The 13087-nt window shown below is 37.7% G+C and overlaps 1 protein-coding gene across 2 annotated transcripts in view; it reads left to right on the forward strand.

Annotated features, from left to right (window-relative positions):
• Nucleotides 1-13087, forward strand: part of FER (FER tyrosine kinase) — a 467773-nt gene that overhangs the window by 85479 nt on the left and 369207 nt on the right. For both annotated transcript variants that reach the window (XM_061424535.1, XM_061424536.1), the window contains one exon: nt 7212-7311. In XM_061424535.1, the coding sequence (XP_061280519.1) occupies nt 7212-7311 (100 nt within the window). The remainder of the gene's footprint in view (nt 1-7211; nt 7312-13087) is intronic.

Raw genomic sequence — 13087 nt, forward strand, 5'->3', positions numbered from 1 at the left:
AGGAAAACAGGAAACTAATTAAGAAAAGTCAGCAAAACCAAAATCTGATTTTCGAGAAGGTAAATGAAATCAACAAGTCTCTAGCCAGGCTAACAAAAAAACCAGTGTGGGTACAAATGACTAATATCAGAAGTGAAAGAGGAGACATGACTATGTATTCCATGGCTATTAAAAGGATAATGAAGGAATACTCTTTAATCAACCCTGTGTCCATAAATTTGATAAGCTGGGAGAAATGGGAGCATGCCTTGAATGACACAATCTGCTGAAACTCACATAAGATGACATGGACAGTCTGAACAGGCAGGTATCTATTAAAGTAATTGAATCGATCATTAATAACCTTCCAAAACAGAAGGCACCAGGCTCAGAAGGCTTCAAGCTCAGATGCCTTCACTGGTGAATTCTATCAAACATTCAAGGAAGAAATTGCACCACTTTTCTACAGACTTACCTCAGAAAAAGAAACAGAGAGAAGCTTACCAATCCCATTCTAGGATGCTAGTATTATCAAACACCAAAAGCAGACAAAGATATTAGGAAGCTATAAACCAATGTCTCTCATGAACATAGATGCAAACGTCTTTGAACTATTGAGAAATAAAATCCAACAGTGTAGAAAAAGAATTTATGCACCTTGACAAGTGGAATTTATTTCAGTTGTGAAAGTTTGGTTCAATATTTGAAAATCAATTAATGGAGTCCATTATATCAACAAACTAAAAAGAAAAATTACATGAGCATATGAATAGATGGAGAGAAAGCATCTGACAAAATCTACCACCAATTCGTGATTAAAAACTCTCAGTAAACTAGGAATAAAGGTGAACTTCCTCAACTTGATAAAGAATATCTGCAAAAAACTTCCAGCTAACATCATACATAAATGTGAGAAACATGTAACTTTCCCATTAAGATCAGAGCAAGACATGGATGTCCCCCGCTTGCCACTGCTTGTTAAAAAAATCCTGTCAATCTTAACTAATGAAACAAGACCAGGACAAGAAATAAAATGTATACAGATTGGGAATGTCATTATTTACAAATGACATGGTTGTTTATGTAGATAATCTGAGAGAATAAACCAAAAACTCTTGAAACAAACAATCAGTTATAGCAAGTTTGCAGGAAATGGCAACCCACTCCAGTATTCATGCCTGGAAAATCCCTTGGACAGAGCCAGGAGGGCCACAGTCCATGAGGTTGCAAAGAGTCAGACACAACTGACTGATTTCACTTTGCAGGATACAGTGTTAGCATACAAAAATCAATCACTTCCCTATGTATTAACAATGAACAGGTAGAATATGAAATTAAAAGCACAATACCATCTACATTAGAACCTCAAAAAATGAAATACTTAGGTATAAATCTAACAAAGTGTATGTACAAGATCTATAGGAGAACAATGACAGAATGAAGAAGAACTAAAGAGCCTCTTGATGAAAGTGAAAGAGGAGAGTAAAAAAGTTGGCTTAAAGCTCAACATTCAGAAAACTAAGATGATGGCATCCGGTCCCATCACTTCATGGGAAATAGATGGGGAAACAGTGGCTGACTTTATTTTTGTGGGCTCTAAAATCACTGCAGATGGTGACTGCAGCCATGAAATTAAAAGACGCTTACTCCTTGGAAGGGAAGTTATGACCAACCTAGATAGCATATTCAAAAGCAGAGACATTACTTTGCCAACAAAGGTCCATCTAGTCAAGGCTATGGTTTTTCCAGTGGTCATGTATGGATGTGAGAATTGGACTGTGAAGAAAGCTGACCGCCGAAGAATTGATGCTTTTGAACTGTGGTGTTGGAGAAGACTCTTGAGAGTCCCTTGGACTGCAAGGAGATCCAAACAGTTCATCCTAAAGGAAATCAGTCCTGGGTGTTGATTGGAAGGGCTGATGGTGAGGCTGAGGCTCCAATACTTTGGCCACCTGATGCAAAGAGCTGACTCATTTGAAAAGACTCTGATGCTGGGAGGGATTGGGGGCAGGAGGAAAAGGGGATGACATAGGATGAGATGGCTGGATGGCATCACTGACTCAATGGACATGGGTTTGAGTAAACTTCGGGAGTTGGTGATAGACAGGGAGGCCTGGCGTGCTGCGGTTCATGGGGTCGCAAGGAGTTGGATACGACTGAGCAACTGAACTGAACTGAACTGAACTGATGCTGAACTGATGAGAGAAATCAGTGGAGAAATAATTGTTATCCTGTGTCCTCAATATTGTCAAGATATCAGTTTTTCCCATTTTGCACTATAGATTTAATACAGATCCCAATCACAATCCCAGCAAATGCCAAACTGATTCTAAAATTCATGTGGAGTAGCAAAAGACCCAGAGTAGGCGACAGAACATTGGAGAACAAATTTGGAAGACCAACATTATGTGACTTTCAGATTTATTATAAAGACACTGATCAAGAGAGTTTGGCGTTTGTGAAAGAAAATAAACAGATAAACAAATAGATCAGTGAAACGGAATATAGAGTCCAGAAGTAGATTCATATAAATATAGTTGACTGATCTTTGGAAGAAAGGGGCAAAGTCAGCACAGGGGAGAACAGTTAATATTTTCAACAAATGGCACTGGAACAGGGACAAAAAAAATGTGCAAATAATGAATCCTTACACAGATTTTACACCAGTCACAAAAATTAACTCAAAATGGATCACAGACTGAAATGTAAAATTCAAAACTGTAAAACACCTAGAAGATAAATAGAAAACCTAGATAACCTCAGATATGGAGATGATTTTTTAGATAGAACACCAAAATGATCCATGGAGAAATCATTGATAAGCTGGAATTCATAAAAATGTAAGACTTCTGTTCTCTTTTCTGCCCTTCCTTTTTGTCTCTCTTTCTTTAAAAAAATGTTCATTTTTGGCTGTACCATACGGCTTGTAGAATGTTAGTTCCCCGACCAGGGATTGAACCCAGACCCTCAGCAGTGAAAGCACAGAGTCCTAACCGCAGGACTGCCAGGGGATTCCCTCCTTTCTCTCTTTTTTAAAAAATTATAGCTCTGCAGAAATGTGTGTGACATGTGTGGCATACAGCAAAGGACATCGTGAGTTTTCATTCCGAGAAATTTTACTTACGTTGGATGTGAGTCAAAGTACAAAGCTGTGACTCTAGTCTCCAAGGGTGTGGCATCTTTATTACAGAATTTAGAGGAAGGTAAGGGAATTGACTGTGTGGATCACAACAAACTGTGGAAAATTCTTCAAGAGATGGGAATACCAGACCACCTGACCTGCCTCTCGAGAAACCTGTATACGGGTCAAGAAGCAACAGTTAGAACTGGACATGGAACAACAGACTGGTTCCAAATAGGAAAAGGAGTACATCAAGGCTGTATATTGTCACCCTGCTTATTTAACTTCTATGCAGAGTACATCATGAGAAACCCTGGGCTGGAAGAAGCACAAGCTGGAATCAAGATTGCTGGGAGAAATATCAATAACCTCAGATATGCAGATGACACCACCCTTATGGCAGAAAGTGAAGAGGAACTAAAGAGCCTCTTGATGAAAGTGAAAGAGGAGAGTGAAAAAGCTGGCTTAAAGCTCAACATGCAGAAAACGAAGATCATGGCATCTGGTCCCATCAGATTCATGGCAAATAGATGGGGAAATGGTGGCAGACTTTATTTCTTTGAGGTCCAGAATCATTGCAGGTGACTGCAGCAATGAAATTAAAAGACGCTTACTGCTTGGAAGGAAAGTTATGACCAACCTAGATAGCATATTCAAAAGCAGAGACATTACTTTGTCAACAAAGGTTCATCTAGTCAAGGCTATGGTTTTTCCAGTGGTCATGTATGGATGTGAGAGTTGGACTGTGAAGAAAGCTGAGCACCGAAGAATTGATGCTTTTGAACTGTGGTGTTGGAGAAGACTCTTGTGAGTCCCTTGGACTGCAAGGAGATCCAACCAGTCCATCCTAAAGGAAATCCGTCCTGAGTGTTCATTGCAAAGACTGATGCTGAAGCTGAAACTCCAATCCTTTGGCCACCTGATGTGAAGAACTGATTTATTAGAAAAGACCCTCATGCTGGGAAAGATTGAAGGCAGGAGAAGGGGATGACAGAGGATGAGATGGTTGGGTGGCATCACCGACTCACTGGACATGAGTTTGAGTAAACTCTGGGAGTTGGTGATGGGCAGGGAGGCCCGGCGTGCTGCAGTCCACAAAGAGTCAAACACAACTGAGCAACTGAACTGAACTGAACTGAAGAGCGTTGAAAGTCAGACGCAGTAGAGTCTCAAGCACACTCTGGGTCGTCTGTAAGCAAGTATAAGCTATATAATGACTTCACAAATTTAAAAGAACAATGAGCTGAAAGCAGCCTGATACACAAGATAAAATGAATCAGATTGGGAAAATTTTCAGACAGGTTTCAACAACAGACATGAATGGGATACATCAGTTTAAAGGTGTGCCCAATTGAAAAATGTTCAGTTCCCTGAGACCAGAGCAGTAAACTGTGATGGGCAGTCATGCAGATGGAAGTGTCCATATTTCTTGCCTACTGCAAATATATATTTATACACACACATACACACACACAGTCTCCTCAAAAAAACCAAAAACCAAAAACCAAAAACCACACTTCTACAAAATACAATATCAAAGGAATGAGAAGATGAACTGTAAACTGGGAGAAAAAGTTTGTAAGGACATTTGATAAAAGACTGTTATCTAAAACACAGAAAGAACTCTAAGTCCGTTAAGACAAGAAGCAACCTTATGAAAAAATAAACACGTCACCAAAGAAGATACACAGATGGCAAATAAGCAGATAAAAATTTGCTCAAATTTTATGCCATCAGGGAAATGCAAACTAAAGGAACAATGAGATACCACTGCCCCACATTAGAATGTCCCAAATCCAGAACACTGACGACATCAAATACTGGTGAGGTTATGGAGCAACAGGAACTCTCATTCATTGCTGGTGGGATTACATAATAATTCAGCCACTTTGAAGACAGTTTGGTTGTGTTTTACAAAAATAAAAATAGTTTCACCGTAGGTTCCAAAAATTGAGCTCCTTGGTATTTATCCAAAGAAGTTGAGAACATATGTCTACACTAAAGCCCACACATAGCAGTTTATAACAGCTTTATTCATAATTGTCAAAACGTAGACGCCACCAAGATGTCTTTTAGTAATGAATGGATAAACTGTGGTGCATCCAGACAATGGAATATTATTCAGTGCTCAAAGGAAATGAGCTACCAAGAAAGATATGCAGGACCCTTAAATGTATATTACCAAGTGAAAGGAAGGGAAAGTGTTCGTTGCTCAGTTGTGTCTGACTGACTGGTGCCCGCCAGGCTCCTCTGTCCATGGGATTCTCCAGGCAGGAATGCTGGAGTGCATTGCCATTCCCTTCTCCAGGGGATCTTCCCGACCCAGGGATTGAACCCAGGCCTCCCACAACGTAGGCAAATTGTTTACCATCTGAGCCACCAGGGAGGCCCACTAAGTGAAAGAAGCCAATCTGAAAAATATATATGATTCTACCTATATGGTATTCTCGAGAAGTCAGAGCTGTGAAGGTAGTAAAAAGATCATCGGTTGCTAGGGGTTTGTGAACAAGTGGAGCACGGAGGGTCTTAGACGGTGAAACATCTGTGTGTGGTCCTGTAGTGGTGGGATACATGTCACGGTATATTTGTTCAAAACCATAAAATACACTCCACGAGTGGAACTTAATGTAACCTGTGTACTTGTGCGAGAATGATATGTTCTTATAGGTTCATCAGTTGTAACAAACGTACAGACAAACTCGAGTGGAGCATGTTGATCAGTGAGGCCATGCACGAGTAGGGATGAGGGACAAATGGAAAATCTCTGTACTTTGTGCTCAGTTTTGCTGTGATACTAAAACTGCTCTAAAAGGTAAAGTCCGTTAAAACATGTTAACCACTGAGGTTTTCTTTTAAAAGGAAATGATTTGAAGTCATTTCTATCTATATCTGTATCATGGGCTTCCCTGGTGGCTCAGTCTGTAAAGAATCCGCCTGCAATGCAGAAGATGCAGGTTCGATCCCTGGGTCGGGAAGATCCCCTGGAGAAGGAAATGGTGACCCACTACAGTATTCTTGCCTGGAGAATCCCATGGCCAGAGAAACCGCGTGCGCTGCAGTCCATGGGGTTGCAAGAGTCGGACATGACTTATTGACTAAATGATGAACGGTATCTATATATCATGGGGCTTCCCAGGTGGCGCTAGTGGTAAAGAACCTCCCTGCAATGCAGGAGATATAAGAGATGTGGGTTCGACCCCTGGGTTGCGAAGATCCCCTGGAAGAGGCATGGCAACCCACTGTAATATTGTTGCCTGGAGAATTCCATGGACAGAGGCACCTGGTGGGCTACAATTCATAGAGTTGCAAGGATGTGAACACGACTGAAGCGACTTAGCACATATCTATCATAGTTGTTGACATTTTTGTTCACTTACACAGTGCTGTCTTCCATACTGTCAAGAGCCTTGGTGATGCAGAATTTGTTTAAAGTAGGCTCTGGGACTTGCTTCCAAGTTGCTTATGTCCCTTTAGCAAGTTTTTAATGGTGCTGATTTCTTAACTCTTCTCAGAAGTCTTAGTAGATGTTTTTCAGATACCATCTAAGATTCTCAGTTTTTTCTTGAACGCTTTTTATGGCTGACTACAGAGTCAAGGACTTGGATTTGTCAAGCCTTTCTGCAGAAATAATAACCAAGTTAATGTGTGCATGCTGTGACCACTGTCATGAATGCTGCCTGGTCAACATTAATTGGATGCATCTTTTCAGAGATGTTACAGTGTAAAAAAAAAATTCATATTAGAAATGGTGAATTATGACCACTCAGAGTTATTCTGTATGATTAAAATAAGAATTTTAAATTAGTTTTTTTATTAGAGAAAATATTTCTGTAAATAGCAATAAATTATTGGCCTTTCAATTTTAGGTAATGACAGCACTAGTTTATGATTTGCTCTTCTTTTTAAGAAATGTTTTTCTTTTTTTCATATGCTTTGAATTTATCACCAGTTTCTAAGCTAATTTTAGTTTATTGTTTATAATTATATATTAAAGAGCACTTCTGACTCATAAGCAGTAAAAGATGCATCAGTTAATGCTTTGAAATTTAAGTTCTTGCCAGATGTAAATTTAAGCTTTTAAAAATCTTTTTGCATTTCTTTTTTTTGACAGGTTACAAAGACAGAATTAGAGAAATTAAAAACCAGCTATAGACAATTAATAAAAGAAATGAATTCCGCCAAAGAGAAATATAAAGAAGCTGTAGCTAAAGGTATGGCACAATTAGGAATAATGTTTATTGTAGTGACTTTTATTTTTATCATTTGAAAGTTATCTTTATAAGTGGTGGAGTGAATCCACTTAGACTGATTAACATATAGGTTTATTAAAATAAGCCTAAATAGACAAATTATCAAACGGAATAATTTTTTCTTTTTGAGGTAGAAACTATTTTTGAGTAGTTCACACTAAATAGAATTATGTAGTACTTGTGATAGGGTGCAAAGAATGTTTAAAATTTTCCCTCAGCCTTCAGATTTACTTATTGAATTAATATTAAATAAGAAAAATAAAGTCATATTTGTTTAGAAGTCTTTATTAATCCTCTTTTTACCTGTATTTAAGTACCATTAAAATCACAAGTCATTTTATAGCTTAGTTTTGCTTTTATAGCTCAATTTTATTGTCCTAAAATTTTCATAATACGCTTTGGAAATAAATGGAAAGAGAAACATTATGTTTTTAACAGAGATTTCTGGTTATAGTTGTAAATGTGACTAAATAGTCTTCATATTTAGATTTTGTTAATTATAAAAGTTTCTTTTTTCTTGGTCATATATAAACATTATTAGCAGCTCTGTTGGGGATGGAAATGGAACCAACTCCCGCATTCTTGCCTGGACGATTCTGTGGACCGAGGAGCCTGGGGCCCCAGTCCTTGTGTGCTCTAGTCACGTGCAACGAGCTGCTCAACAACGAGCAGCTCTGAAAAAGTTGTATCGTTTAACTTACCTTCCTCTTTTATTACTGTATTCTCTCTTTGTCTTCTGGTTGCATATTCTTCTATTGTGTTGTTGAGGTAGATAAACAGCTCCCGTGTTTGGATATGTTTTGCACAACATATCCAAACACGCGGTGTTCTTGTTAGTCCCGGTAGACTAGAAGAGAGAGGGATTTGGAAGCTGTGTTCCGCTCTCTCTTCTCCGCCCGGCCTTTCTGCCCCGCTTCCCTGCCTCCTCCTGCTGCCCTTTCCAGCCTTCCCCTCTGCTCCCTCCCTGCCCCTCCCCTGCTTCCCTCCCCGCCCTCCCCTGCCTCCCTCCCTTCTGCCCCGGCTCTCCCTCCCAGGACTCCCTAAAGCCTGTCCTTGGCGTCTCTCTCTCACCCTGTCTCTACCCCTCCCACATTGTTATTCCTGTTTCTGTTTCTTGCAGGGTTTCTGCTGCTTTTTTAGGGAAGATGAATTAATATTCACAGTTTGCTTATTTTTACTTATTTTTTCTTGTGCCTCAACCAACATTTTGAGACCCTGATCTCTTTTTAATGCAAATTTATCTTTTAAAATGCCTTTGTAGTTAAGTTATGTAAGTTATTTAAGTGAAGAAAAGAATAAAAGTGCAAAGTCAGACTTTGGAGTCAGTCTTGGATGTAAGTTCCAATGTTGTATGATTATTTCGTAATTTTCAAATTTCATATACCTAAGTATTATTCCTTTTTTGTCTTAAAGAGTGCTTTATATAATCAAGAAATATTTACTGAGTATTATTTGCTATCTTTAAGTTGTTGAGGTTCAAACATTCAAGGAACTTACCCATTGCTAGTTGATGTTCTAACTTGGGAACTTCAAGTCTCCTGTTTCAAAATTTAGCCTTTGCTAAGCCATCAAGAGTAATTTAAAAACAGTTTTGTACATTGAGCATTACTACTCAGTCTGTCAAAGAGTAAGTTTTATAAAGTTCATTACCTAATGCTTGGCTAGCATTCTCAAATTTCCTGTAGTATAAATATCCATATTTGAATTCACCCAGAGCAAGTGATGACTTAATTCATTTATATTGTAATCCATCTATGTGAAGTATTTCACAGTAGGTCTACATCTGTTGGAGAATGATTAGTTAGGAAAAGAAATACACTATTACTCCCAAGTCTTTGATACCTACTTTTAATGATAGTTTATTTTTGATTAAAACATGAAATCTAATTCTGGTATCATAAATTTTAAATAGTTCTTGTACCTAATGTTTATATTATCAAAGATTATTCACAGGTAATAATTGTTCTTTATTACTTTTGGTAGAGATAAAACTGGAGAAGGCAATGGTAACCCACTCCAATACTTTTGCCTGGCAAATCCCATGGACAGAGGAGCCTGGTAGGCTGCAGTCCATGGGGTCGCTAGGAGTCGGACAGGACTGAGTGACTTCACTTTCACTTTTCACTTTCATGCATTGGAGAAGGAAATGGCAACCCACTCCAGTGTTCTTGTCTGGAGAATCCCAGGGATGAGGGAGCCTGTTGGGCTGCCATCTCTGGGGTTGTAGAGAGTCGGACACGACTGAAGTGACTTAGCAGCAGCAGCAGAGATAAAACACCATTTATTGCTGTGTTAGTAATAAGAAGGAAACTAGAAAATCTGAAGACTATAGCTTTAATTGATCTTAAGAACCATATTATTTGACTGAGTCTCCTGTTAAAATATGTGAGCTTATTTATTAATGCATTTCCTTTCTAAAGGTGTTAGTGATAGTGTGTTCCTGTTTTCAAGAATTTAATTCCTCTCATTAAATCAATTTATAATGTGTAGAGGATGTACTTGTAAAATAAGTTCTTATGTAACTATGTAAATGCATGAGACACACGGAAATTTCCCTTTTATAATCATAGCTATCCTTATACTCCTGTTTATATGAAAAAGTATAAACCTGTACTTCTGAAAACCTGGTTTTCAAACTGCTTCTACATTTATCATGGAAATAGGGGTTGTTTGTGTGTGTGTGAAGTTGTTTACTCTTTATAAGCATGATGTGTGGGCAGATTCTTGCAGCATTTACAGGTTTTATGTCAGAACCGTAGTTTATCTGGGGAGGCCCCACCAGGCCATTTCTGGAATGGGCTCTAGGAGCTGCTGGGGCACTGGCGGTGGAGAGCCAAACCACGGGTCTGGTGTTTAGAGTCTTTACTTTAGGAATTGGGAGGTCTTGGGAAAGCTATTTGAAAACTCAGTCCAACACATGGGATCCACCCTGAGAAGACAAGGCTCTGGAGGATATAGCACCTGGCAGCAGTTCCTGTAGTGAGTCAGAGTTAAATTCTGGAATTGATGGAGAACTGGCTTAGAATCCAGGTTCAGTGACTGCAACTGGAGGTTCAGCCACAGTAGTAGATCAATAGGCAGCCTGGGTTCATACTGACGTTCCAGACTCCTGACCCCTGCTGTATGGATTACACAAAATACTTTCAGTTTTCAATGTTAGAATTTATATCAAAGAAACACTGATTTACTTTCAGTTTTCAATGTTAGAATTTATATCAAAGAAACACTGATTTATGTTATCGAATGTAAAGGATAGCATTCATTTATAATATTAGTAGAGCATCATTTTTGCTGGGCTTCCCTGATAGCTCAGTTGGTAAAGAATCCACCTGCAATGTGGGAGACCTGGGTTTGATCCCTGGGTTGGGAAGATCCCCTGGAGAAGGGAAAGCTATCCACTCCAGTATTCTGGCCTAGAGAATTCCAGTATTCTGGCCATGGAGTTGCAAAGAGTCGGACATGACTGAGCGCCTTTCACTTTCATTTTAGTTAAACTTTTTTTATTTTGCAATATATCCTAAATATCAAACTCATTTTGTTCTCGTCTGTGTTGCAGGAACAAATATTTGTCTTAAATTAACTTGGACTAATTTGGACAGTAGTCTGTTGGTTTTTACTTATAACATGTATGCTGAGAACAACCAAATTATGAACTGAAGTTAATAATTTAGAATGTTTCTTGATAGCATGGAATAGTAAGTTCTTGAATGCAAAATACACAGGTTTTCCTTTCCTATTGCATATTATTCTGAATACTTTTAGTTGATTAAATACGTGGTTAGGTTTGCCATAAAACAATTTTGTGAGTCCATAAAACTTGTATCCAAATTAAGGTTCTGACATAATGGTTGTTAAGTGGAAAAATTTGCTGTTGTATCCTCTCTTTTTAAAATATTTTTTATATTAATCTTTTTTAATATTTTGAATTTCTTTTTTATATTGGAGTAGAGCCAGTTAACTATGTAATGATATTTTCAGGTGGTCACATCTTCCTTATAGAGAGTCAATAACTACTCAGGAGGACTCCCACAGGATCGTATTAGCTGCGGATAAAGACAGTTTTCCTTTTTAGTCTAGAGGGTTTTTTTTTTTCTTTTTCCTCGCCTAACTTCCCTAGCTAGTATCTCCAATATAGTCTTGAATAGAAGAAGAAAGAGCAAGCATGTTTGCCTTGCTGCTGATCTTAGCGGGGAAGACTTTCATCGTAAGGATGAAGTTAACTATAGTTTCTGAAAGATTTTTCTTTCTGTTGGCTTGAGTAAGTCCACTTTTATTCCTGCTTAGTAATGGAAATTAGGTTTTGTCAAATGATTTTTCTGTATCTGTGGAGATGTGTATTTCTTCTTCTTTTAGTTTGATACAGTAAGTTGTTCTGATTGATTTTCACATTTTTCAAATATTATACCAACCTCACATCCGGGGGATAAACTCCTCTTGGCTATGATGTATTATTATTTTTGATGTTATTTGATATGATTGGCTAAGTTTTTATGAATTTTCATATTTGTCTTTGTTTCTTTTAATAGCTAGTCTCATTTTGGTATAATTTTAACACTTTTCCTCTGCTTGATTTTCCCCCTCTTTAATTTTGTAGAGATCCTTGTGTTCAATTCATAGTATTTCTTAAATATTGGTAGAATTCACTTGTGAAGCCATGTGGGTCTGCTTGCTTTATTTTTTTCTTTTCAGCTAAAATTTTTAAACGATAAATTCAGTTTCTTTAGGTGATACCAGCTATTTGTTTATCTTTTTCTTTGAGTTTTAGTAGGTTGTATCTTTCAAGGAATTGTTCGTTTGTTAAGTTTATTGGTACTAAGTTGTTCAGAATACTTCCTTTTTCACCCTTTTACAGAATCTGCAGTGATATTTTCTTTCTCATTTTTGTTATTGACACTTTCTGTCTTGTCTTTTTTACCTAATCATTCTGGCTAGAGGTTTATTGGCTTCATTAATCTTCTCACAGGTCGGCTTTAGGCTTTGTTTTGTTTCTGTTTTTCTGCTTTCTTTTTAATTGATTTATACTCTGATCTTTGTTTCTTTCCTTCCTTGTGCTTGCTTTAGGCTTTGTTTGCACCAGTTTGTCTGTTTTTTTTTTTTAATGTGGAAACAAAGATCATTGATTTGAGAATTGTCTTCTTTTCTAATATAGGCATTTAGTGCTATGAATTTCCCTAAGTAGTGTTTTAACAACATTCCATAAATTTGTATGTATTATGCCGTCATTTTTGTTTAGTTCAAAATACTTCAAATATTTCTTTTGTTTTTGTTTTTTTTCCCTTTCATCCACAGGTTATTTAGAAATGTACTGTTTCCTAAGTTTTGACATTTAAAAAAGTCTCTATTTTTGATTAATAATTTAATTTCACTTGTTCTGAGAATTTTTTTATGATTTTATTCCTTTTACACTTATGAATATATTTTATAAGGTCCACAGTTGGTTTATCTTGGTAAATGCTTCGTGTGCACTTTATAAGAACGTGTATTCTGCTGTTGCTGCTTGCAGTGGTCTATACTGTTGGCGTGGGCCAGGTGGTTGACAGTATTATTAAAAGCTATGTTCTCACTGATACTTGTTTACCTGCTCTCTCGATTATTGAGAGAGGGCGACTGAAATCTCCCAGTGTGGTTGTGTTTGTCTCTTCTCGAAGTTTTGTCAGTTTTTTGCTTAATGAGTTTTGAAACTTGCTATTGAGTGTAAGCAGCCGTCATGATTGTTGTTCCCTCCTAATGCTCTGAC

The sequence above is a fragment of the Bos javanicus genome, chromosome 7 (assembly GCF_032452875.1).
Source record: "Bos javanicus breed banteng chromosome 7, ARS-OSU_banteng_1.0, whole genome shotgun sequence".
Lineage (NCBI taxonomy): Eukaryota > Metazoa > Chordata > Mammalia > Artiodactyla > Bovidae > Bos > Bos javanicus.